Source organism: Stomoxys calcitrans, chromosome 2, assembly GCF_963082655.1.
Source record: "Stomoxys calcitrans chromosome 2, idStoCalc2.1, whole genome shotgun sequence".
NCBI lineage: Eukaryota > Metazoa > Arthropoda > Insecta > Diptera > Muscidae > Stomoxys > Stomoxys calcitrans.
Window position 1 is genome coordinate 177,625,590 of NC_081553.1, and position 25,267 is coordinate 177,650,856.

A 25,267-nucleotide genomic window follows, 5' to 3' on the forward strand; every position below is an offset into this window, starting at 1 on the left:
TCGAGTAGTTACAATCAGAATGACGAAATTAGTATACCCCCATCTTATGGTGGAGGGTATAAAAATAAAAGCCAAATTCTTCAACATCAGCCTTATTGTACCCATGCCTGATAAGGCAAATGGCAAAGACGAGCAGACCAAGGATATTTTCTACGAGCGCCTAGAGAGAGAATATGACCGCTGACCCGCCCATGATATTAAAATCGTTCTGGGAGATTTTAATGTGAAGATAGTGAAGGAAAACATTTTTGGTCCAACAGTCGGAAAGTTTAGCCTCCACGAGATAACGTCCAGCAATGGGTTGAGGCTGATTGATTTCGCCGTGGCAAAAAACATGGTAGTAAGTAGCACCAGATTTCAACATAAAAATATTCACAAAGTCACATGGCTGTCACCCGATCAAAACATGAGAAACTAAATTGATCACGTTGTGATAGATGGAAGGCATTCATCCAGCGTGTTAGATGCACGATCGATCCGTGGAGCGAATATAGATTCGGATTATTATCTTGTTGCAGCAAAGGATCGCACCCGTTTGAACATGGCGAGGAAAGTACGATCTGACACTGCACGGAAGCTGGACATTGAAAAGCTGCAAACACAACAAATAGCAGCGGCATACTCCACTCGACTGACCTAATTGCTTCATGGAAGCACTCCTTGTTCCGATGATTTAATGGCGCAGTGGCAAACTGTTGCCCACTTCATGGAAAATGCAGCGAAATCTGTATTTGGGTAACGGAAGCCTTCTCCAAGAAACCCATGGTACGACCAAGAGTGTCCAGATGCTACTGAAGCTAAAAAATGCAGCATATAGAGCAACCCTGCAATCAGTAGCAACGCGCTAGATGAAGGAGAGGTATCGGGAAAAAAGGAGAGAGGAGAAACGTCAATTCTGCAGAAAGAAAAAGGAAATTGAAGCGAATTGAGATGTGCAGGAGTCAGAATAAAGTTCGGAAATCCAACCAAAGAATTAAACATCCAACCGATGGCTTTGGTGCAGGCACATCCTCCTGCAGAGACAAAGAAGAAAATCTGGTAATTCACACAGATAACATGCTGAGGATATGGAAAGAACATTTTACCCAACTGCTAGAGTCCGACGTTGGCGGCGAAGAGGATACCGCAGAACCAAACCCTGATGATGGTATAGAATGTTTACCTCCTTGTCAGAATGAGGTCCAAGTAGCAGTGAACCGACTAAAGAACAACAAGGCAGTAGGAGCCGACGGGTTACCCGCTGGACTATTTAAGACCGGAGGCGACAAGTTGATAAGGCGTATGCATCAGTTTATCTGCGCAATCTGGCTAGAAGAACGCATACCCGATGATTGGAACCTCAGCATACTATGTCCTGTACACAAGAAAGAAGATAAGACGGAATGTGCCAACTACAGAGGAATAAGTCTCCTCCCCATTGCATACAAGATACTCTCGAGCGTACTGTGTGAAAGATTAAAACCTAAAGTCAATGAGATAATTGGGCCCTATCAATGCGGCTTTAGACCTGGTAAATTCACCCTAGACCAAATATTCACACTGCGCCAAATCCTGGAAAAGACCCGAGAAGGACAAATCAACACCTACCATCTCTTTGTTGCTATGCGCCTTTGCCGACGACATCGATATCATAGGTCGGTCACCGGAAGTAGTAACTGCAGCCTTTGAAAGAATCGAAAGAGAGTCAGTTAAAATAGGTCTGGCAGTAAATGGAGATAAGACGAAATGGATGGTATCAACTCCCAAAAAATCTTGCACAACCGAGCAGATAAAGAAAATGGAGAAAGTTGGTAACCACAACTTTGAAACAGTCAGAAACTATATCTACCTCGGCACCGCCGTAACTGAAACAAATGACACCAGTTTTGAGATTAAGCGAAGAATAATACTGCAAACAGATGCTTCTTTGGACTAAGTAAGAAGTTTAGAAACAAGGCCACCTCTCGACAGACGAAGATTACCCGATACAAGATACTGATACTACCCGTGTAGTTATATGGTTTAGAAGCATGGAGTATTTGAGAGAAAGATTCTTCATAAAATATATGGACCAGTTTGCGTTAATGGAGAACATAGTCGACGTATGAAGCACGAGCTGTATGAGCAGTATGACAACGATAGCATAGTTACACCTGTCAAAATACAACGGCTGCATTGGCTCGGCCATGTTGTCAATATGGATGAAGAAGCTCCAGCAAAGAAGTCTTTTGAAGGCAAACACGGTGGTACACGCAAACCGGGAAGACTAAAAGTGCGATGGAAAGGTCAAGTGGTGGGAGACACCTCGAAACTTGGTGTCAGAGATTTTAGAATGAGCACAGAAGATCAAAGCGCTTGGAACGCTATTCTTAGTTCAGCTGGTGGAACAAATATTCTGTCATAGCCAATTAAAGTAACGTAAGTAAAAGAAGGAAATTGATTGCTAACAATCAAAAATGGTCTACATACTATCGAGCCAAATTAAGGGTTACTACCATAGTTAATTTTCTACTACAGATTTCAAAGTGCCTCTGTCTTCTGAAATCTAGTTCTGAGATGTTCATATCTCCTTGGTTCTTTCATCTTCTTAATTTTCAAATGACTACGTAGTTGGGCTTACTTCATTCATTCTAACAAAATGACCAAGCCCAAGGTAATCGTTGTATTTTGAAATATCTAACCTTCCATCGTCGTCATACAGCTCGTAGTTTATATACAGTTAGAATATTTTATATTCAAGTCAAAAGGTGCAAATCTCGGCCGGGCTTAGTCTTTAGAACCCACCTCTAAAGATTTACATTCAGTGAAATTAGTTGATGGATATAATTTTACTTCAAGTACTAAATTTCTGGCAAATCAAGCAAAAATTAAAGCTTCAAGGATCAATAGGAGCTTAATCGGGACATGGATTTATATGGGAGCTATATCAGATTAGACAATGATTTGTATAATACTAATCATGGATTTGTAAGTCATAACAAAACACTACCCACAAAATCTCAGCCAAAACGGATAACAACTTTGGTTTCCAGGGGATCGAGAAGTCAAATCGGGTGATTGGTTTATATGGGAGCTACTAGCTGGACAGGGCCCGCTCCGCAGCGCCTTCTTTTACTCTCTAATATCTTTTTAGGTTGGGGACACTTCGCCCTGAATATGGATATCGTGCTACTGTAGCTAATGCCGTCTATGACGCTGAACACAGGAACGCGTTTGAATCCTGGCGGAACTTCGGACAAAATTTAAAGCGATGGTTATCCCATCTTAATGCTGGCGCCATTTGCGAGGTACCATGCCATGCATGGTCATGTAAAAAATTCTTCCCAAAGAGGTGTCGCACTGCGGCACACCGTACGGACTCGGCTATAAAAAAGGCCCCTTATCGTTGATAAACTCAACTTGAATCGGAAAGCGTTCATTGATGTTTGAAAAGTTTGCCCCTGCTCGGTTCCTGGGCAAATTTTTACTTTACTCCCAAATGCCTTTCTTTTGAGTCCCATATTGCAAATGCAATGCAATGCAAATTTGCCCATGAACATTCCATTAAGGAACAGGTGCCAACTTTTCACATATTAATGAGTGCAGTCCGATTCATGTATAAGCTCAATGATAAGGGGCCTCCTTTTTATAGCAGAATCCAAACGGCGTGCCGCAGTGGGACACCTATTTTGAGGAAAAGTTTTTGCACGGCCTAGTACCTCACAAATTTCGCCAGCATTAAGAGGGAATAACCACCGCTGAAAATTTTTATGATGGTCTCTCCATGTGGCCACCAATGAGTTCCATATTACCATACTGGTAAATAATTCGGGTTTAGGTGGTATTTCGGGAGTGGTCACCTGGCCATTAAAGTAAAAAAAATATCGTGCTCTACTTTCAGAAACATTTCATATGAGTCCCATAATGGCATGATCGGAAAATAAGTTGTGTTTGACGGTGGGGTGGACCCCAGGGTCTTTGTCACGAAAATGAATATACATTACCCCAAATCAATATATTTGCACCCCAAATAGCTTTTATATAATAAGGAGGTATTTTAGGGTGGGGAGGCTCCCCAAACACATGGCTCTATTTTGTCGTGATTGGTCTATATATCCATTTGGCGGATTTTGGGCGATCCCCGCCGCACCCATCCCAAACAACATAAACCATGTTTTTTTGGTGACTGTTAGAGTGCAAAACTTGACTAGAACGAATCACTTTACCAATCTCCGAGATCTGGTATTTTTGAAATTAGGGTAATAAGAAGGGGGAGAGATATTTCGACTCAAATATGGATATCAAATTCGTGTCCACTCTTAAATCCCTTTACTTTGAGCTCCATATTGTCTTGGTCGGCAAGTATGAACCGTTTGGAGGGTGTTTTGGGGCTGGGCGGCCACCGGCTCTTTGTCCTGAAAATAGATATAAAATTCGTTCTTTACTCCCAAATACCATTGATTTGAGCTCCATATTGCTATAGTCGGAAATAAAGTTCAGTTTAAGGGGTGATTTAGGGCGCACCCCCAAAATTGGATATCAAATTCGTTTTTTACTCTCAAATACATTTCATTTGAGTCCCATATTGCCATAATGGGTCAATTAATCTATTCGACTTATTTTTAGGAGGAAAAGAGCCACCTTGACTTGAAAGCAAATGTTAATGTCATATTTTTATTCTACTCCCAAATATCTCTCATTTGAATCCTATATAGCCATGGTCGGGTGATATGCCCATTTGGGGGTATTTGGGGGTGAGGCGACCTCCCATTACTTGGACCTAATTTTTTATGCCATACTTGTAATCTACTGGCGTATACTTTTCATTTGAGTCCCATATTGATAGGAACTTCGAATAATTCTGTTTAGAGGTGTTTTTGGGTTGGAGCGGCCCGCTGGGTACTTGGATCCAAAATGTAATATGATATTCTTTTTCTAGTCTCTTTCATTTGATACCCATATTGTGCCCATCAGTCCTCTTTTGGTTTTGGTTGGCGTTTTTGGTGTAAGGGGGAGGGTCAGCCACCATCCGATATCTAATATATATAGGATATAACCTGTTTCCTTTTTTTGATTCTACGAAACAAACAAACCGAGTCTCTTACAGTCATGATGGGTCATATGCCCATTTGGGGAGTTTTTATGGGGTGGGGTGACCCCCTACACTTCGATCTGATTTTGTATGCTAGATTCGTAATGTTTATCCCGAATACCTTTCATTTAAGCCCCATTTTGATATGGACGACCAATTTGTCGGTTTTTAGACATTTTTGGGTTAGGGCGACTTCCTGGGTACTTGGACACAATTCATAATACCATATTCGTATTCTACTCTTCAATACCTTTCATATGATATCCATATTGTCTTTTTCGGTTCACTTGTGATTTTGGGTGGTATTTTTGGGGTAACCGGGGAGGGTACGCCCCCTTCCGATATCAACAAATTATAAAGCATATTTCTTCTTTCTGACCATATTCGTAATCTACTCCCGGATATCTATCATTTGTGTCCCATATTGTCATGATTGTCAAATAAGCCTATTTTAAGGGGTTTTGGGGCTGGAGCGGCCCCCAGGTACTTGGAACCAACTTTTATTACGAAATTCGTACTCTACTCTTGGATACCTTTCATTTGAATCTAAATCTGGACCGATTTTAATAAAATTTTGCACATGTATTGGGACGTTGAATGAAACATTTCGTGCAAAATTTTGTAAAGTTCGGAGTTAAATTGTGGCTTATATAGCCTTTAAAGGCTGAAAGATATATATGGGAGCTATATCTAAATCTGATATTAATGAAATTTTGCACACGTATTGGGACGTTAAATTTATCATCTCGTGCAAAGGTTTATACAGATCGGACCAAAATTGTGGATTCTACAGCATTAATAGGACATATTGGATGAAAGATATATTGTATATGGGAGCTATATCTACATCTGAACCGATTTTGTTCAAAATCAATAGCGTTCGTCCTTGGACCAAGAAAACTGACTTTTGCATAATTTTGTAACAGTCGGACAACAAATGCGATATGTACCTTGATTACAAGAATACATGGACAGATAGACAGACGGACATAGCTAAATCGAATCAGTAAGTGATTCTAAGCCGATCGGTATACTTATCAAAGGATGTAGCTCTTCTCCTTCTTAGCGTTGCAAACAAATGCACAAAGTTATTATACCCTGTACCACAATGTTAGTTTAGGGTATAATCACGGCTTAGAATATAATGATGTCCTTCAACTAAGAACTAAGTTTCCATAAATTTTTAGCAGAATCCATGGTGATGGGTTCCCAAGATTCGGCCCCGCCGATCTTAGTTTATTCAGTCTAAGTAAAACTTTAAAATACAGTTTCTTTTCTCTAATCCGCCATCAGTGAATTGTTTATCCAACATATCCTCCAGTCACTTACAAGCCTTTGAATTTTTTAAATCTTCTTAAAATTTACTCACATTGCTCAGTTTTGATCTAAAGAGCATATATATCAATAAAGGTATATGCCCATTAAGTTATCTACAAAGAAATCTCCCAATTTCTGCAACTGGTACAACAAATTTAACCCAGTGGCATTAATTTAGCTGTTTTCATATTCACATCAACGTATTTTTCTAAAGCATGAATACAATTTAGTGCCAACATAAAGTCCATCAAAATGTCTTTCATGTACATTAGTGTCTGCTCTCGTCCTCATAAAATATATCATTTAAGGTAGATATTGCCCAGCAGTGAATCAATCAAGTCAATAATGAATACAACATTTGATGACTAGCAATGAAAGACAATATGAGGCAATTAATAAACGTCTCGAATAATGGTAACAGCCTGTAGTTAATGTTGCTAATCCAATAGCAGAAGGTCAATATGTAACAAATAATGTTGGAAAAAGGAATATCTAATTACAGCCAACCCCGACATGATCAATAATCCTATACATGCACGTTTCGAACACATGTTTAATCGCCCACACTCTGTCCCAATGGAAACATAAATCATTGGAGGTGATTAACACAACAACAACGAGAAAATAAGGAGGAGGAAATCGCCACCTCAATGACAATTCAAAAGATTGATATACATATCCTCAATACTTATAGACCTCAGCATATAAATTATGCCTTATGTTGCGAGCACAAATTAAGATTTTCGTGTATATCTTATCGCCTACCGAAATTGGCAATACAATACCTAATATAGCTTATCAGGGATTAAAAGTTCAGGGAAATGAAACTTACACTGTGTACCATTTGGAAACAGCGAAAAGGCTGATAATTGGTTAGGCAAATGACCCAACCCATTCCACACATCCTAGGATTTCTAGTGGTTAACACACAAATCCTTGTATTGGATTCGCCAGCGATTGTATATCTATTTGTGGATACACTATCTCATTCTGTTCTCCTAAAAGAAGCCATAACTTCAGTTTGATTTCTAGCCAAGGTTGCTTATTCGTAGCCAACTAAGCCAACCTATGGCCATGGTACTGTATTGCTACAAACCAAAAAAAGGGATCATCAATTATGTATGACCTCTCAATGTAGAATTGAACGAGTCCTTGGGGCATAGCCTTTTGAAAATGTCTATCAGGCAAAACACATGATGAATTTTAGATTAAGTGAAATGTCTGTCCCCATAGATGACTACAATAAAACTCTTATAAACCCATAAATGGTCTGTCTATGAATAAACATAAAAGGACAAAGGCAACAACAAGGAATATGAACCTAAAAAAATGTGTCCATACTTCATGACCGGCTGGATGGTTAAGTTACAAATGTCCATCTATAATATATCCAAAACTTTAAGCAGACTACAAAAACAAAATGAATCCCACCATCAATGGTTGATTTGTTCACTTTTTGTCATCTTTCTTTTCGTTTTTCAGTCATCCAAAAAGGACACATTAACTTGGCAATATTTTATTAGTGATATTAGCTGAATAAACAAAATCAATCAAGAGACGACATTATTGAATTTTTATGAGCATAACATCTTGGAATAGAAATTCCTTAACCCGTAAAAGGTGAAATTAGAGGCCATCAATATACTGAAAGCCAATGAGTTTGAAGAAAGAATTCAGGCCCCAAGAGGAATGCTTGTAAACTAAGAATTCCACAAACATGGGATAGACTCAAAAGTTTTTATACGAAAATTCTTCGGAATTTTATGAACTTAATAAAGGTAATTAGTTTTAAAGTTACAAAGTAGTGGGTCATAATGACCCTCATATGGTATTGGTATATAAATGGTTAGAAATCTATACGAGGGTTGCCTTTTATATTTCGGGATAAGAGAACACAAAAACAAATAGTAATCATCGAAAATCGCTTTATTGTTTTTAAAATATTCCCCATTAAGGTCTACACACTATTGAATGCTTTTGAACCAATTGTCGTAGCACTTTTGCCACTCTGATTGAGGTATCTCTAAAACATGGATTCTGAACGCATCAACCGCTTCTTCAGGTGTTGAAAAGCGTTGACTTCTCATTAAATTTTTTACGTACGGAAAAAAATCATTAGGTAACAAGTCAGGACTCATCAAATCGATGTTTTGAGTGCTCAATAAGTAAGAGCCAAGTTAAGTGCTAAGTTCGGCCGGGCCGAATTTTATATACCCTCCACCATGGATCGCATTTGTCGAGTTCTATGCGCTGTATGTCTTTTTAAGCAAACAAAGAATATTGAATAAGAAATTTTATGCCATTGAAGCTATATGAAGTTATAGTCCGATTCGGACCATAAATGAATGCTAAACATTGTAGAAGTTATTGTGGAATATTTCAGACCATTCGGATAAGAATTGCGCCTTGTAGGGACTCAAAAATCAAGATCCCAGATCGGTTTCTATGGCACCTATATCAGGTTATGTACCGATTTGCGCCAAACTTAACACAGTTATTGGAAGTCATAACAAAACACCTCATGCAAAATTTCAGTCAAATCGGATGCGAATTGCGCGCTCTATTGGCTCAAGAAGTCAAGATTCAAGATCGGTTTGGTAGCAATATCAGATTATGTACCGATTTGGGCCATACTTCCCACAGTTATTGGAAGTCATAACAAAATACCTCATGCAAAATTTTAGGTAAATCGAAAGAGAATTGCGCCCTCTAGTGACTCAAGAAGTCAAGACCCAAGATCGGTTAATATGGCAGCTATATCAGGTTATAGACCGATTTGAACCATACTCAGCGCAGATGTTGAAAGTGATACCAAAACATCACGTGCAAAATTTCAGTCAAATCGGACGAGAATTACGCCCTTTAGTGACTCAAAAATCAAGACCCAAAATCGTTTTATATGTCAGCTACATCAAAACATGGACCGATTTGGTCCATTTACAATCACAACTGACCTACACTAATAGAAAGTATTTGTGCAAAATTTTAAGTGCCTAGCTCTACTCCTTTGAAAGTTAGCGTGCCTTCGACAGACAGACGGACGGACATGGCTAGATCGACTTAAAATGATATGACGATCAAGAATATATATACTTTATGGGGTCTTAGACGCATATTTTGAGGTGTTACAAACAAAATGATGAAATTAGTATACCCCCACCCAATGGTGTAGGGTATAATTAAGCGGTCGAAATTTGAAACGTGTGGTCATGTAGTAAATAGAAAATTTGATTTATAGATAGCATCTTTATTTTAAAGTTTTGGTTCTTTGGCCCGCTTTCTTTGCTAAAATAAAAATAAATTTTCGGCAAATTTTTTTTCAGTACAAACTATGTTTTCAGGATCAGACTCAAAATAGAACAAATCGCAGATTGTCACAAAGTGGGGGTTGTGAACACTCCAAAATTATGTGGCCTAATCTCGGCTTGAAGAGGTCTACCTCTTTGCTGTCGCTGGCTAGAACAGACGTATCAGCCATTGTGTCCGTCATGACAGGTCACTGTCGGAAATGTGCTGGCAGACTGTAGGTTGCAAGTAACGACTTCTGCAGAAGCTTTAGGAAGAAGAGTTTATAGAATATCTCTTGTGTGTGTGTGTGTGTTCAACATTGGCAGTCAGAAGGAGTTTTACCTTAGGTTTGCAATTTATTGATAACTTTTTTGATTTAGCGGATGTGAAAATTCGCAAGTTGTGGCTTTTTATCACAATGGAAGAAAACGTCAAAGTGAGTCTGATGGCAGACTGTCAGTTTAACATAAACTTTACAAACCATGTTCCACATCGGTGTATAACCTAATATAGCTCCCATGCTAACCAATCTCCTAATTTGAAATCTTGAGCTCTTCGAAACCGCTATTGTTATAGGATTTGACTGACATTTTGCACGTAGCGTTATGTTATGGGTTTCCAACAAAAATGTTAAATATTGTTAGTTTTTAAAGGGTGATTTCGAAATATCCATTTCCGACCCTATAAAGTAAATATATTCATGATCAGCGTAAAAATCTAAGACGATCTAGACATGTCCGTCCGTCTGTTTGTTGAAATCACGCTACAGTCTTCAAAAATAAAGATATTGAGCTGAAACTTTGCGCAGATTCTTTTTTTGTCCATAAGCAGCTTAAGCTCGAGGATTGGCTATATCGGACTATATCTTGATATAGTCCCCCTATAGACCGATCCTCCGATTAAGGGTCTTAGGCCCATAAAAACCATTTTTATTATCCGATTTTGCTGAAATTTGGGACAGTGAGTTGTGTTAGGTCCATCGACATCCTTCGTCAATTTGGCTCAAATCGGTCCAGATTTGGATATAGCGGCTATATAGACCCATCCTCCAATTTAGCGTCTTAGGCCCCTAAAAGCCACATTAATTATCCAATTTTGCTGAAATTTGGGACAGTGAGTTGTGTTAGGTCCGTAGACATCCTTCGTCAATTTGGCAAAAAGCAGTCCAGATTTGGATATAGCTGCTATATAGACCGATTCTCCAATTTTGGGTCTTAAGCCCATAAAAGCCACATTTATTATCCAATTTTGCTGAAATTTGGGACAGTGAGTTGTGTTAAACCTTTCGGCATCCTTCGTCAATTTGGCCCAGATCGGTTCAGATTTGGATATAGCTGCCATACAGACCGATCTCTCGGTTTTAGGTTTTGGGGCCATAAAAGGAGCATTTATTGTCCAATGTTGCCGAAATTTGGGACAGAGAGTTAAGTTAAACCTCTCCACATATTTCTGCAATTTGGTCTAGATCGACCAAGATTTGCAAATAGCTGCCTTATAGACCGATATCTACATTTAAAGTCTTGGCCCCAAAAAAGGCGCATTTATAATTCGGTTTAACTGAAATTTGACACATTGACTTATTTTAGGCTTTTCGACATCCATATTGTATATGATTCAGATCGGTTCACTTTTAGATTTAGCTACTAAAAAGACCAATATTTTGTTATACATACTTGAGCAATGACTTGTACTAATTAGTATTTGGTACAAATCGGATCATATTTCGATATACAATGCTATGGGACATAAGGTATGCAATTCTCACCGGATTTTGATAAAAGGTGGTTTATATTAATACCCGAGGTGGTGGGTATCCAAAGTTCGGCACGGCCTTTTTAATTGTTGAATTTTATTATCAAAATGCCTGCAAGCTCATCGCGCGCTTCTTCCATTGAGCGACCAAGTTCATTTTTGGCTCAATAGGTACGTAAATAAGCAGAATTGTCGATTTTGGAGTTAAGATCAGTAAGAAGCATTGCAAGAGCTACCAATGCATCCAGAAAAAGTCACAGCTTGGTGGGGTTTATGGGCTGGTGGCATCATTGGACTGTACTTCTTCAAAGATGATGCGAATCGTAAGGTAACTGTGAATGCCCCACTTTTTTTTGCCCAAAATGCAAGAGCTTGACTTGCCTGACAAGTGGTTTCAACAAGACCACAGAGCATGGCACATATCACAGAGCATGGCTGAAATTAGTACTTTTTACTTGTTTATTAAAGCAGAATCAGCCATTACTTACTTTATATGCTTGACTTAACCACTATTTTCTTATTTTCAAAACAATTTGCTCTTTCCCAGAAATATATTCATTAATTATTTATATGCCTAAATATGCTTGCCCACTTTGCTCGGTTTGGAAAATGTAATCATTACACTAATTTAACCTTAAATTCATGCACTGATTACAAAATTTCTCCCATGGGCCAACAAAATAAATCTTCACCACAATTAAGAGGCACTTTAAATTCCAGCCTTAGTACACCTGCAAGACGCCTAAGAAAATGCCATGCTCTGCTGGCTCTGCGAAGAAATAAAGGTCATCAAGTCATTAGAGAAAATTGAAACCCATAAAAGTGGCACGTAAATCTTAAGAACTGCGACCAAGACAAAAGGCAGGCAAAAAATTCTGAGCTGGCTCGCTGAGCGGAAACAACGAGACGATAATTCCTTTCGATAGTGCTGTCGTCTGTGTTGTATGATTTTGGCCCAAATGGTATTATGTTTTTATTATTATTTTAGTAGAAAGAATCCTAGGGGCTTGGTAATACTTACCGCTACGTTTCTGCACCATATTGTGACCGTAGAGACGGCTTAAATCGATGGCATTGACATTGAGCGAACCCAACATAATGGCTATGAAAAGCGGCCATGTCAAACGTTTCATTAGAAAGGACATGGCGGCCGGGCGAATCTTTTTTCCTCACAAACTTTGCAAAATCAACCAAGGACAAAAAAGGGAAAACAAACAAACAAACACAATTCAACAAAAACAAGAAATAAAGTCTTTAGAAATCACTTTCACTGCTTTGGGCACCCTCTTTCAAACTGCTGGTTGACACTTTGGCTGGATACAATTTTTCGGCTATTATTTATGTTATCCTCTTTACACAGTTTTTCTTTTTTCTTCTTTTCTTTGAAAGAACAGCAATTTTCTGAAGAAAATTAAATAAAGTACAGATGAAATCAATGGAAAATCAGGCGAAAAAAACGTCGTAGGTACACAAAAACATGCGTTGTTCTTTCAGCTCAGTTTTTCAATTTTCCCACTCAATATAACAAACAAAGAACTAAACAGAAAATTGTCAACAGTTGGATTGTTTTTTGTCACTTCGGGTTTAGGATTACACCTATTTCTGGGATTCACACGTCATTAACACTTGCGAAACCAAAGGACATAAAAGAGATTTTGTTAATGGACTTATTTCCCTGCATTCATGCAGCCACACACACACACACGCGCGCTCTCTAGCTTGTGTTCAGCCACCCCACTCAGTGGCAAATTTTCGACAAGTTTGTTTCGCTTCGTCGTTGACGTTGTCGCAATATTCGTTTCCTGCCAACGATTCAGTTTATAAATTGACGTCGTTTTCCTCTCGCTTCGCACCAACTTCCTTTTTGTGAGTGTTTGGGAGTTTTTTTTTCTATGGATCTCTCTGTGTGTTGTGAGTGTTTAATTTCTTTGCAATTATTTTCCCATTCAATTTTATTTAGGCGTTTTTTGCTCGTTTGCCAAGTCAACTGGAATTATAAATTAAAAACTTCCTTCTGGGTGGGTGTAAACAAAGCAAATATTCGCAGCAAATAAAATTTTATGATTCGTTTCGTTTGTGTTGTGTTGAGTTGTATTTATTATTTTGTCGGGCTTTTGTTTACATGTTTCGATTTCGAAAGCTGCAACGAAAACATAGAAATATGAAAACAAGTTAATATGGGCTGGTAAGTAATTATTTAATTAAGAAAAAAACAGTTTGAGAAAAATGAGAGGGTGTATAGCTTCGTTTGAAATATTAAAAAGTATGTAAAAGGACCAAAGTGGAACAGGGCGAGCTTTTGATTAGCTACACTTCGTAATATATAATTAATATTGGGTTGCCCAAATTGTGGATTTTTTAAAAGAAAGTAAATGCATTTTTAATAAAACTTAGAATGAACTTTAATCAAACATACCTTTTTTACACTTTTTTTCTAAAGCAAGCTAAAAGTAACAGCTGATAACTGACAGAAGAAAGAATGCAATTACAGAGTCACAAGCTGTGAAAAAATTTGTCAACGCCGACTATATGAAAAATCCGCAATTACTTTTTGGGCAACCCAATATAAGGCAGCTATTTTCAAATCTGGACCGATCTGGGCAAAATTGAAAACGGATGTCGAGAAGCCTAGTGCAACTCACTGTCCCAAATTTCAGCAAAATTGGATAATAAATGTGACTTTTATGGGCTGAAGAAATTTCTGCCAAATCGGGTGAGAATTCCGCCCTCTAGAGGATCAAGAAGTCAAAATCCCAGATCGGTTTATATGGCAGCTATATCAGGTTCTATACCGATTTACGCCATACTTAGCACAGTTATTGGAAGTCATAATAAAACACCTCATGCAAAATTTCAGCCAAATCGGATGAGAATTGCGCGCTCTATTGGCTGAAGAAGTCAAGATCCAAGATTGCTTTATATGACAGATATACCAAATTATGAACCGATTTAAATCATATTTAACACAGTTGTTGGAAATGATACCAGAATACTATGTGCAAAATTTCAGTAAAATCGAATGACAATTGCGCCCTCTATAGGCTCAAGAAGTCAAAACCCAAAATCGGTTTATATGGCAGCTATATCAAAACATGGACCGATTTAATCCAAACTTAGCGTAGTTGTTGGAAGTGCTACCAGAACACTATGTGCAAAATTTTAGTTAAATCGGACGAAAATTGCGCCCTCTAGAGGCTCAAGAAGTCAAGACCCAAGATCGGTTTATATGGCAGCTATATCAAAACGGGTATGGCAGCTATATCAAAACGGAAGGTCAGTAGAGACTGCCCTGCACGAGGTTGTGCTTAAAATAGAAGAATCCTACTGACTGAGGAGAGATTTGAACCCGTCTGCTACGCAATACTTTCAATACTTCATAGAGGCAAGAACAAGAAACAGCTACGCAAAAGGGCCGAAAGGGCATACGACTGGGCTAGACCCAGGGGACTCAATGTTAAACTAGAAAAGATTGATATCTGCCTGTTCGCGAGAAAGACGAAGGTGAGCCAACTTTCAGGCACCACGTTTCTTCAAAAGAACGATTGCGATATCTGACAAGTGATCTTGGACAGGAAACTGAGTTGGAAGTGGCACATTCAAGAGCGTACTAAGAAGGCTCACAGATGTTGGGTACTATGTAGACGGGCCGTAGGCTCGAAATGGGGCCTGAATCCGAGGATAGTCCACTGGCTCTACAGGAGCGTGATTAGACCAATACTTACTTACGCCTCAGTAGTTTGGTGGACTCCAATGGAGAAAAAGTTCAACATTAGGACCATACAATAGGTTCAGAGAACACGTTGTCTTGGCATAGGCGGAGCGATGAGGACCACGCCCACTAGGGCACTGTAGACTATTCTAGATATCCGACCGATTGAAATACAGATTAAGTGTGAGGCAGCCACTGCCGCTATGAGGCTTAAGGCGATGGGAAAATGGATAGAAGATAAGAGCAGGTTATACCATAGCGGTATAATCGAGGCGAGGATAGGAAACCTGGAAGGAAGGGAAGAGGTTTTCGATAGGCTCCCGAGATGAACCTTGAGGTCGAGTGGGAGGCACTACTGCCAGCGGCACAGTCTTGGATTGACGACACCCTAGTATTGGCATCTGGAAGTTCATGTTACACGGATGGATCAAAGCTAGAGAACAGAGTGGGCCTGGGAGTCTAAATTGAGAACCCAGGGACTGAGATCTGTTTTAGACCGCCTGACTATACTACGGTCCTGCAGGCGGAGATCCGGGCGATAACGGAGTGCATGATACGGTGTGGTGCTAACACGAGGACGTCGAGTGTGAACATATTTACGGACTGTAAAAAATTGCCATAAGGGCAGGACGGTAAGGTCACAAACAGTCATGCAGTGTATGAAGAAGATTGACATCTTCTTTGAGGATGGCAAAATCCGCATCGTTTGGGTGCCGGGCCATAGTAAGGGGAAATGAAAGGGCAGATGATTTCTCGGTGAAGGCCAGAGGACTGCTTCGTGGTTACCCCAAGCCTTTCGGGTCAACACAGTCCGAGTTAAGGGCGATGAATGCGCATGCAACGCTATGGAACAGCGATATGGTCGATAGGATGGCGAAAATCCTATGTGGGGATACAGATCATGAAAAGGCGAGGCAATTAGACAAAGGAAGTAAGAAGGACGTCAGTATAACTTTTGGTAGTATAACGGCACACATAGGACTACGAGCTCACTTATGTATAATCGGTTTTTGATAGCATGTGTAGGGCATGCTGGGAAGATGATAAGACGTTGGAGCAGTTTCTTTGTCATTGCCCGGCTTTCGCGTATAACAGATACCGGCTCCTTGTTTGTGAGACATGAACATCAATACCAGACACGAACCAACTAAGGGGGATGGCATGGAAAACAATTAAGGATTTTGTAAACAGCACCGAATTCCTAACTTAAATTTTCTTTTTCGAGGTTCCTTCTTTTTGTATTTAGAGCGCACAATAAGCCGGTTACTGGCTTAAGTGTGGCATGGAAAACAATTAAGGATTTTGTAAGCAGCACGGAATTCCTAACTTATATTGTCTTTTTCGAAGTTACTTTTTTTTCTTATTTAGAGCGCACAACCTACCGATTACTGGCTTAGGTGTATGTCCATAGTGGCATGGGGCGGATTTAAATCTACACCATCTTTGTAACCTTACCTAACCTACTTTCATTGATTGATTATATACATATTTTCAAAAGCTGCTATTGCTTCTTCAGTTGACCAACCCATAATGTCGTCAATGTCATCGAGGTCTTTAGTGGATTAACCAGGTCTAAAGACGCATCAATAGGGCCCAATTATCTCGTTGACTTAACATTTTAATCTTTCACATTGAACGCTCGATAGTAGCTTTTACATGATGGGGGGAGACTTATTCCTTTGTTGTCGGCAAATACTGTCTTGTGTCCTTTTTTGTGTACGGGACATAGTATGCAGAGATTCCAATTATTGGTTATGCTGGCGTTGTTTGTTTCCTTCCCGCCGATGGCGAGTTAGATAAAATGGCAAACTTTCTCAAAGTTGGAGTTCCCAAATTTCTTCATTTTCTTTATACACGTACTCGGGTATGCAGGGATTTGTGGAGTTGATACCATATAGATTGTGTTGTCTACATTCACTGACAGAACCACTTTCGCTGATTCTCTTTTAATATTATCGAAAGCTTCAATTACTTCTTCTGGCGACCGAACCATAATATGGATGCCGTCGGCATAGAAGAGTAGCAAATGATCTCTTGTGAGTAGTGTGCCATGCCTATTCACACCTACATGTCGTATGAACTTCTCTATCAGGATATAAAAGAGATCACATGATAGGCTGTCCCCTTGTCCAAAATCTCATTTGGTATTGAACGGTTCGGAGAGGTTCTTTGAGGAGCGTCAATCTGCAAGGTTAGGTTAGTTTGAATGCGTTGCCCGCTAATGAGCCCATTCAACTCTTTGTGATACCCTTGTATGAAAGATAAGAGAAAGGAGTTGTGAGACCTCGGGCCACATCCCGAGTACATGAATAAAATAAAACAGGGGAAATTGAGAACTAGATCAAGGGGTGTCAACGCCCATACCCACGGAAGCGCAGATGTGCCTTCGCCGAAGCTTATGACAGACCATACACTCGTCTGGCATTCTCTTAAACATTCCGAAATTGAGTGCGCTGGAGTAGACCCTAATGCAGTCCCTGACACTACCTTGGAGCCATCAGTGAAGATCGAGGTCTCATTCAAATCGAGGACTATGCCAAGATACTTCGCCTTCTTTGACAGCTGCAGGGTGACCCCGTCCAAGGACGGGAGTCTGAACTTCGGTATCTTGTATGAAGAGCACCACCTTTGTCTTCCATGGGTTGGTCCTCAACCCATTTCTGGCAGCCCATCACTATAATCTCCTCAGTGACTCATCCATGATCTCGCTGATCGTTGACAGAAACCTGCCTCGGCCCAGCAACAGGATGTCGTCCGCAAAAGCGATCATTCTGCAAAGTCGTATTAGTTTTGCAGCGATACCAAACTCAGACAAGGCCTTAAATGCCTTTGAACGCATAGGGCTGTCGAAGGCGTCTTTGTTGTCAACGTTAGGTGGTAGGTGTTGATTTATCCTTCTCGGGTCTTTTCCAGGATTTGGCGAAGTATAAATATCGATGGTGGACTTGCCAGGTCTAAAGCCGCACTGATAGGGCTCAATTATTTTATTGGCTTTAAACATCAATATTTCACACAGTACGCTCGGTGGTGTCTTGTATGCAATGGGCAGGAAAGTCATTACTCTGTAGTTGTCAGCTACTATATAGTCTCATTACTTGTGTATGGGACATAGTATGCTATGGTTCCAATCATCAGGTATGCATTCTTCTAGCCAGATTGCGCAGACGAGCCGATGTATACGCCGTATCAGTGTGTCACCTCCGGTGTTAAACAGTACAGCTGGCAAACCATTGGCAACTGCTGCCTTATTGTTTTTTAGCCAACTAACTGCTACGTGGACCTCGTTCTGACTATACTCATGACCAGCAGCTGGGAAAAATGTATTTGTGTTACCTGATTTCCTTCTCTATCTATGCAGGAGGATGCGCCTGTACCAAAGGCATTAATTTTTTTAATTCTTTGGAACAATTTCTGAACTTTATTCTGTTTCCTGAACATTTTGATTCGCTTACACTCACGTCTTTCCATTTAATTCTTATTCTTGCGGAATAGATTTTTCCCCTCTCTCCTTTTCTCCCGATACGTCTCCTTTGCCTAGTGCTTTGCTACTGACTGCAAAGTTGCCCTGCATGTCGCATTCTTGACTTCAGTAGCTTTTTGACACTCCTGGGGCTTAATTCTCTTTCTATGAAATTGTCTTTACGTTTTCATAGCATTTCTGATTCTTTTTGTGGGAAAACAGAAAAAGAAAAATTGATTTTGTCAGCATGTTTTCATATGAAAACAACAATGAAAATAATTTTCTTATTTCATGTTCTCATAGAAAGAGAATTGAACATCTGGTCGTACCATGGGTTTCATGGGGGAGGCTTTTAGTACCCAAGGCGGATGTTGCGGCTCTTTCCACTGAATGGACAATGGCTTGCCATTGCACTGCTATACTATCGAAACAAGGACTGTTTTGTTCATGAAATTTGGTCAGTCGAGAGGAGTATGCCGTTCCCATCTATTGTGTTAGCAGCTTTCTGACGTCCAGCTACCTTTCGTGCAGTGTAAGATCGTACTTTTCTCGCCGCACTAAGACAGGTGCCAACCTTTGCTGATAAAAGGTAATGATCCGAATCGATGTCCGCCCCTCGGATCGATCGTTCATCTAACACGCAGGTTGAAAGCCTTTCATGTAAGACAATATGATCTATTTGATGTATCTTGTTTTGATCAAGTGATAGCCATATGGTCGAAAGAATCCCTCGTTCATTAGCCTCTATCCATTATGGAAAGTTTCTTCGTGTCGGCTTAAATTTCCGACTGTTGGGCCAAAGATATTTTCCTTCCCTATTTTCGCCTTAAAATCTCCCAGAACGATTTTAATACTATGGGCAAGTCTGCTGTCATATTCTCATATTGTAGGGTTTGACGGCACTCTATTGATGCTGTGTTGTCATAGGTCCACGTTGTCTGTTGGAGAATTTCCCGGGAAATGTGTATCAACGAGTAGTACTAGTGCTTCCTTACTAGACATTGTCCACACATTCCCTGACTTCTGAATATACCCCACCGAAATAAGTCTCGAGGACAGAATCTTCCTTAGCCTAGAGGCCTCAGATGTGTTCTCCATGGAGCTGCAGAATTCTACCCAGAATTTTATTATCAAAATGCGTGCTCTGTTAAGAAAGTTCACCGCCCGTTTCTGCCATTGAGCAACGATGCTCATTTTTGGCTCAATGGGTACGAAAATAAGCATAATTGACGATTTTGGAGTGAAGATCAGCCAGAAGCTTTGCAAGAGCTACCAATGCATGCGGAAAAGGTCATAGTTTGGTGTGGTTTATGGGCTGGTGGCATCATTGGGCCGTACTTCTTCAAAGATGATGCGAATTGTAACGTTAGTGTGAATGGTGAGCGTTATCGTGGGATGATATCCAATTTTTTTTTTGTCCCAAATGCATGACATGTTGTTCCAAAAAGAAAGTGTCACATGCCTCATAGCACGCGTAACGATGGACTTATTAAGAGGCGAGTTCTATGAACATTTTATTTCATGTTGGTGGCCGGTCAATTGGATGCCTAGATCGTGCGTTTTGTGGGGCTATGTTAAAGCCCATGTCTATACAGACAATCCCGCTTCAATTGATGCTGGGAAGAACATATTGAAGTATTTATACGTGAGATACAGGCCGAAATGTTGGAAAAAGTATGACCAAATTGGTCTAAGCGAATGGACCATTTGAGGCGTAGTCACGGTCAACATTTGCCTGCAATAATCTTCAAACATTACTTAATATGGAGGAACAGGTGGATAAATTGTATGTCCCATGGCATATATATAAGGGTAACCACCATACATGACCTATTACGGATGCTGACTGAGGAGGGATTTGAACCCGTCTGCTACGCAGACGATGTTATAATGCTTCAAAGTGGTAAGGACCCCAACGAGCTATGGAGAAGGGCCGAAAGGGTCTTGCATATGGCATATGACTCGGCTAGAGTCAGAGGACTCAATGTTAACCCAGAAAAGACTGAAATATGCCTACGAGGAAGATGAAGGTGGGTCAATTTAACGCACCACGTTTCCTCAATAAGACGATTTAGATATCTGACAAGGTCAAATTGGGAACGTAGACGGGCTCAAAATGGGGCCTTAATCCGAGGATACTCCTCTGGCTCTACAGGAGCCTGATTAGACCAATGCTTACTTACGCCTCAGTAGTTTGGTGGGCTGCGATGGAGAAAAAGTGCAACACAAGGACCATACAACAGGTTCAGAAAACATGTTGTCTTGGCATAGGTGGAGCGATGGTGACCACTGGAGACTATTCTAGATATCCGACCCATTGACAGACAGATTAAGTGTGCGGCTATGAGACTTAAGGCAATGAGGGAACGGATTGAGGATGGGAGCAGGTTATACCATCGCGGTATAATCGAGGCGACGATAGGAAATCTGGAAGGAGGGGAAGAGTTTTCCAATCGAATACCTAAAATTAACCTTGAAGTCGAGTGTGAGGCACTGCTGCCATCGGCACAGTGTTGGATAAACGGAACCCTAGCATTGCCATCTAGAAGATCATGTTACACGGATGGATCAAAGCTAGAGGACAGAGTGAGCCAGGGGATCTACATTGAGAACCCAGGGAGTGAGATATGTTGTAGACTGCCTGACCATAATACAGTCCTGCAAGCGGAGATTCGTGCGATCACGGAATGCGTGAGGTGGTGTGTAGCTAACACGAGGACGTCCAGTGTGAACATCTTTACCGCCAGAAAAATTGCCATAAGGGTAAGGTCACGAACAGTCTTGCAGTGTAAGAAGGCGACTAATGCCTTCTCTGATGGATGAATCCTTTTGATTGTCGGGCCATAACGGAATAAGGTGAAAGAAAGGGCAGACGATTTGGCGGTGATGGCCAGAGGTCTGCCGTCAATAAACTTGGTTAACCCGAAGCCTTTCGGGTCGACGCAGTCCGAGTTAAGGGAGTGGGCGAGGAATGCGCATGCAACATTTTGGAACAGCGAAACGGTCGGTAGGACCGGATTGGGAGACCCAGATCGTGAGAAGACGAAGCTATTACTGAAAGGAAGTAAGAAGGAGGTCAGTATAGCTATTGGCCTCATAACGAGACACATAGGACTACGAGCTCACTTATATAAAATTTGTGCGGCAAATTATAGCATGTGTAGCGCATGTGGGGAAGATGATGAGACATTGGAGCATTTCTTTTGTCATTGCCCGGCTTTCGCGTCTAACAGATACCGGCACTTAGGTGGGGACACCCTGCACCCTCTTTTCAACCTAACCTAACCTAGTCGGGGACACAATACCAGACATGAATCGACTTAGGGGAGTGGTTTTGAAAACAATTAAGGATTTTGTAAATAGCACGGAATTCCAAACTTAAAATTTTCTTGTTAGAGGTTATTTTATAGTTTTTGGAGTGCACAATAAGCCGATTACTGGCTAAAGTGTATGTCGATAGTGGCATGGGGCGGATTAATATCTGCATCCTCTTTTCAACCTAACCTTCCCTAATTTATATGGACCGTACTATCGACTCAAATAAAGCTTTTATGCATTTTCTGAATTTTATATGTTTGTTTCCTTTCGAAAAACTTTCCTATATCTCTTAAAAAATCACTCTTTGGTAGATAAGTTTACACGGCTGAGTACCCAAGGTAATTACCCCAGAAGTGTTGCCAGCACTAGGAGGGAAGAACCACCGCTGAAAATTTTTCTGATGTTCTGCGCTTCTGTGGCCCCATTACATGACTTGCCATTGTTTCAAAACTCTAAATAATTCTTAAAAATATTATAAGCATAGAGTTTCGTGCTCCACTTGAAATAAATGCAAGTCCTTGAAAGGTATTTGTTGAAAACTTTTCTCTTCGTACAAAATTTTTCCCAGTCACGTGTTTCTGTCAAAATGTTGGTGACTGGCCAAACGACATTTTTTTAATATAACAAAATGGCTATCTTTTTTCGCTTGTAGCATCTGACTATGTTAGCCGCAGTATTGCTGTCTGCATTTTTTCCAACTTGTAAAATATTTAAATTGAAGTGTCAACTTTCAAGGGATTTGAAAGAATAGAAATATTCATCTACGGATTTCGTATTTCTTATTAAATCTGTTCTTATAAGAGTTGAAGATTAGACCTGCACCTTATATTATACTCCTATAAAATGTTTTTTTTTATCCCTAAAAGTATGCCCCAATATGATTGAGATCAATTATTCTCACACGCACTTTCTCCATCAAATACCACCATAAAACAAATCACATAAATTATATTGAAAATACAAAGAGAAACGCAGACAATTTAAACCAAATGTCTGGGGTTTCCAACACCACAAAGTGGTCGCTTTACTCTGGCTTCGTTTCTAACACCTAAAAGTATGCTTGGGTTAGTGTTACCTTTTCGCAGTCGTATTAAATTTCACACAATCTCTCTCTCGGAGTACAAAAACCACTTCAAAGGCATCTCTGACTGTGAAGAGCAAAAAAAAATGGAAATGCAAAAATATGGCTTGCCATTGCTTTGAATTATCATCAGATTTCCATTATTCCTTCTACTGAAAATAAACTGCAAACCATGGCAACAACTAAAGAAAAACAAAAACAAACAAAAAGAATAACAAGAAATATTGCCACGATTTACAATGTTATTCTTGCCAGTTTGCCACAACGTGCTTTCATTAATGGCCACATTTTTTATACAGAGGTGGGGGAGGTTATCAAGAAGCGCTAGCTTCTCTTCTAACCTCTTCATTCTTCTGCAAGGGGAGAAAACGCATCACAACGATGGGGTATGTGTGAGGATTTCGGTAACTTGTTAAGTGCAAATTCAACACACATTTCTAAAGCTCTTCGTCGCTGAGTCAGTGTAGTTGGTAGGTAGTGCCATGACTTGCTTAGGATTTTACATGTCCTTGGTCTGTCGAAGGAAATCAAGCCAAGGGATGACTGGTGGATTTTCTTTTGTGGTTTGTCTGTAACCTTATAGGGCAATTACGTTTGCCAAGCGAGTGGGAGTGGATATTTTGCGATATTCTCTTCCTGCCAACAGCGAAATTAAATTGGGGAAATGTTAAAATTTGACACCAGCGAGGAAAGCAAGGTATAACAATGTCTTTTATACATTTTTATGGTGTAATAGGGCACAAGTCATTGCTGCCTTTATCTTTTTTTACAAATCCTTTAGAAATATTGGGTTGAGAAATTTGTTTTCTCCCCTCAATTATCTGGCATGTTTTCTTTAGACAAGCTTAAATCGATTTTTGCCCCCAAGACAACCTGCTGAGTTAAACACATAAATGTTTAAATATTACCTTCGTAGAAATGGCTTTCTCTAACACCAAGAATATCTTCTCCGTCAATGAAACTTTCAACAAAATTTATTACACACACACACACACACAAAAACAAAAAATATAAGTTGCACCTGTTTGGAAAAGCAACAGAAATGTTGTTTCGCCTCAATGTAGGCAATATTTTTATAATTTTAGCAAATCCAACAGGTAGGCAGCGTCATGTAGGGAAATATTCATTATGGCAAAGTCTATTAGTGCCACAAATGGATTCTAAGAGAACGGAAACCATTTTGCTTGTGTTGGCACTTTCGCAAAGGAAAAGTTGAAAATGAAAAAACACAAAAAACAATGCAAAGGCCATTGGGCATAGAAATGTTGGAAGTGCATGTGAATTTTTCACCTTTTTGCCAGGCAAAATATCGAATGAATATGGATAAAGCAAAAAGTTCCCCACAAACTCTAAGCCTAATGTGGGCAACATTTGTTGCTATAATTTAAGCTATGCCTACAGGTAGGCATCACTTATTTCCTTCCAAGATGTTTTTTTTTCTCTTCTACAAAGTTTTTTCTTGGTTCTTTTTTTCTCATTTATCATAATTGCAGTTCTTCATATTACTGGTTTTTTGTTCTAGCGAACAAACAATGTGTGCCAGAAATGTCAGTGAACAATAATTATTCACACGCAAACAAGGAATGAGTTTTGCAGCGATTATTCAAGTCATTTGATATATTAAGGAAGTCATGCGTAGTAAATCGTAGTGAATGAACAAAGTTTACTCATTTGCCTGATTTTTGCATAATAACTCCTTGTGCACCTGAATGCTGCATTTGTCATACGATTTAAATATATGATGCAAATTTTTTTGACTTCTAACATCTACGCTGATTATCATCGACATCGGTTTAATACAAAATTTAGCTGCTAAAATACTATCCTCTGATATCCCATCACATGTGAAGGGTGCAACCCTAGTCCGATTTAGCTGAGATTGGCAATGGTGAGTTTTTCTTTAACTTTCAAAATCCTTGACATATATACATCGAAATGATTTATTACGATCACCTTCCAGGGAACCGGAAGTGTCCTATTTAGGAGCGTAATGAGAGGGCTCACAGAAGTTGAGCAATATTTAGACGGCTCGAAATGAACTCTTATTACGGATAAGGACTACTGGTTCTTGTTGTAGCAGTGTGTTTTGTTCTATTTTTCGTCTGCTTGACGCTGTTCAGTATCCAGATCCAAGAACTCTGCGACTAAGATGGGGTGCTTCCAAAGGGATCTGGGTCTGGGTAGAGTGGGTCTGGCTGGGCAGTTAAACAGGTGACGTGTGTTGTGTGGTCCCTGGTCACAATCGGGACATACATTCTGCACGTCGGCATCAATCCTTGCTCTGTAGGAGTT

The 25,267-nt window shown here is 39.9% G+C and overlaps 1 protein-coding gene across 1 annotated transcript in view; it reads right to left on the reverse strand.

Moving 5' to 3' along the window:
• Positions 1 to 25,267, reverse strand: part of LOC106085477 (IDLSRF-like peptide) — a 308,975-nt gene that overhangs the window by 236,615 nt on the left and 47,093 nt on the right. The window contains exon 2 of the mRNA XM_013249743.2: positions 12,429 to 13,547. Within this exon, the coding sequence (XP_013105197.1) occupies positions 12,429 to 12,552 (124 nt within the window). The 5' untranslated portion in view covers positions 12,553 to 13,547. The remainder of the gene's footprint in view (positions 1 to 12,428; positions 13,548 to 25,267) is intronic.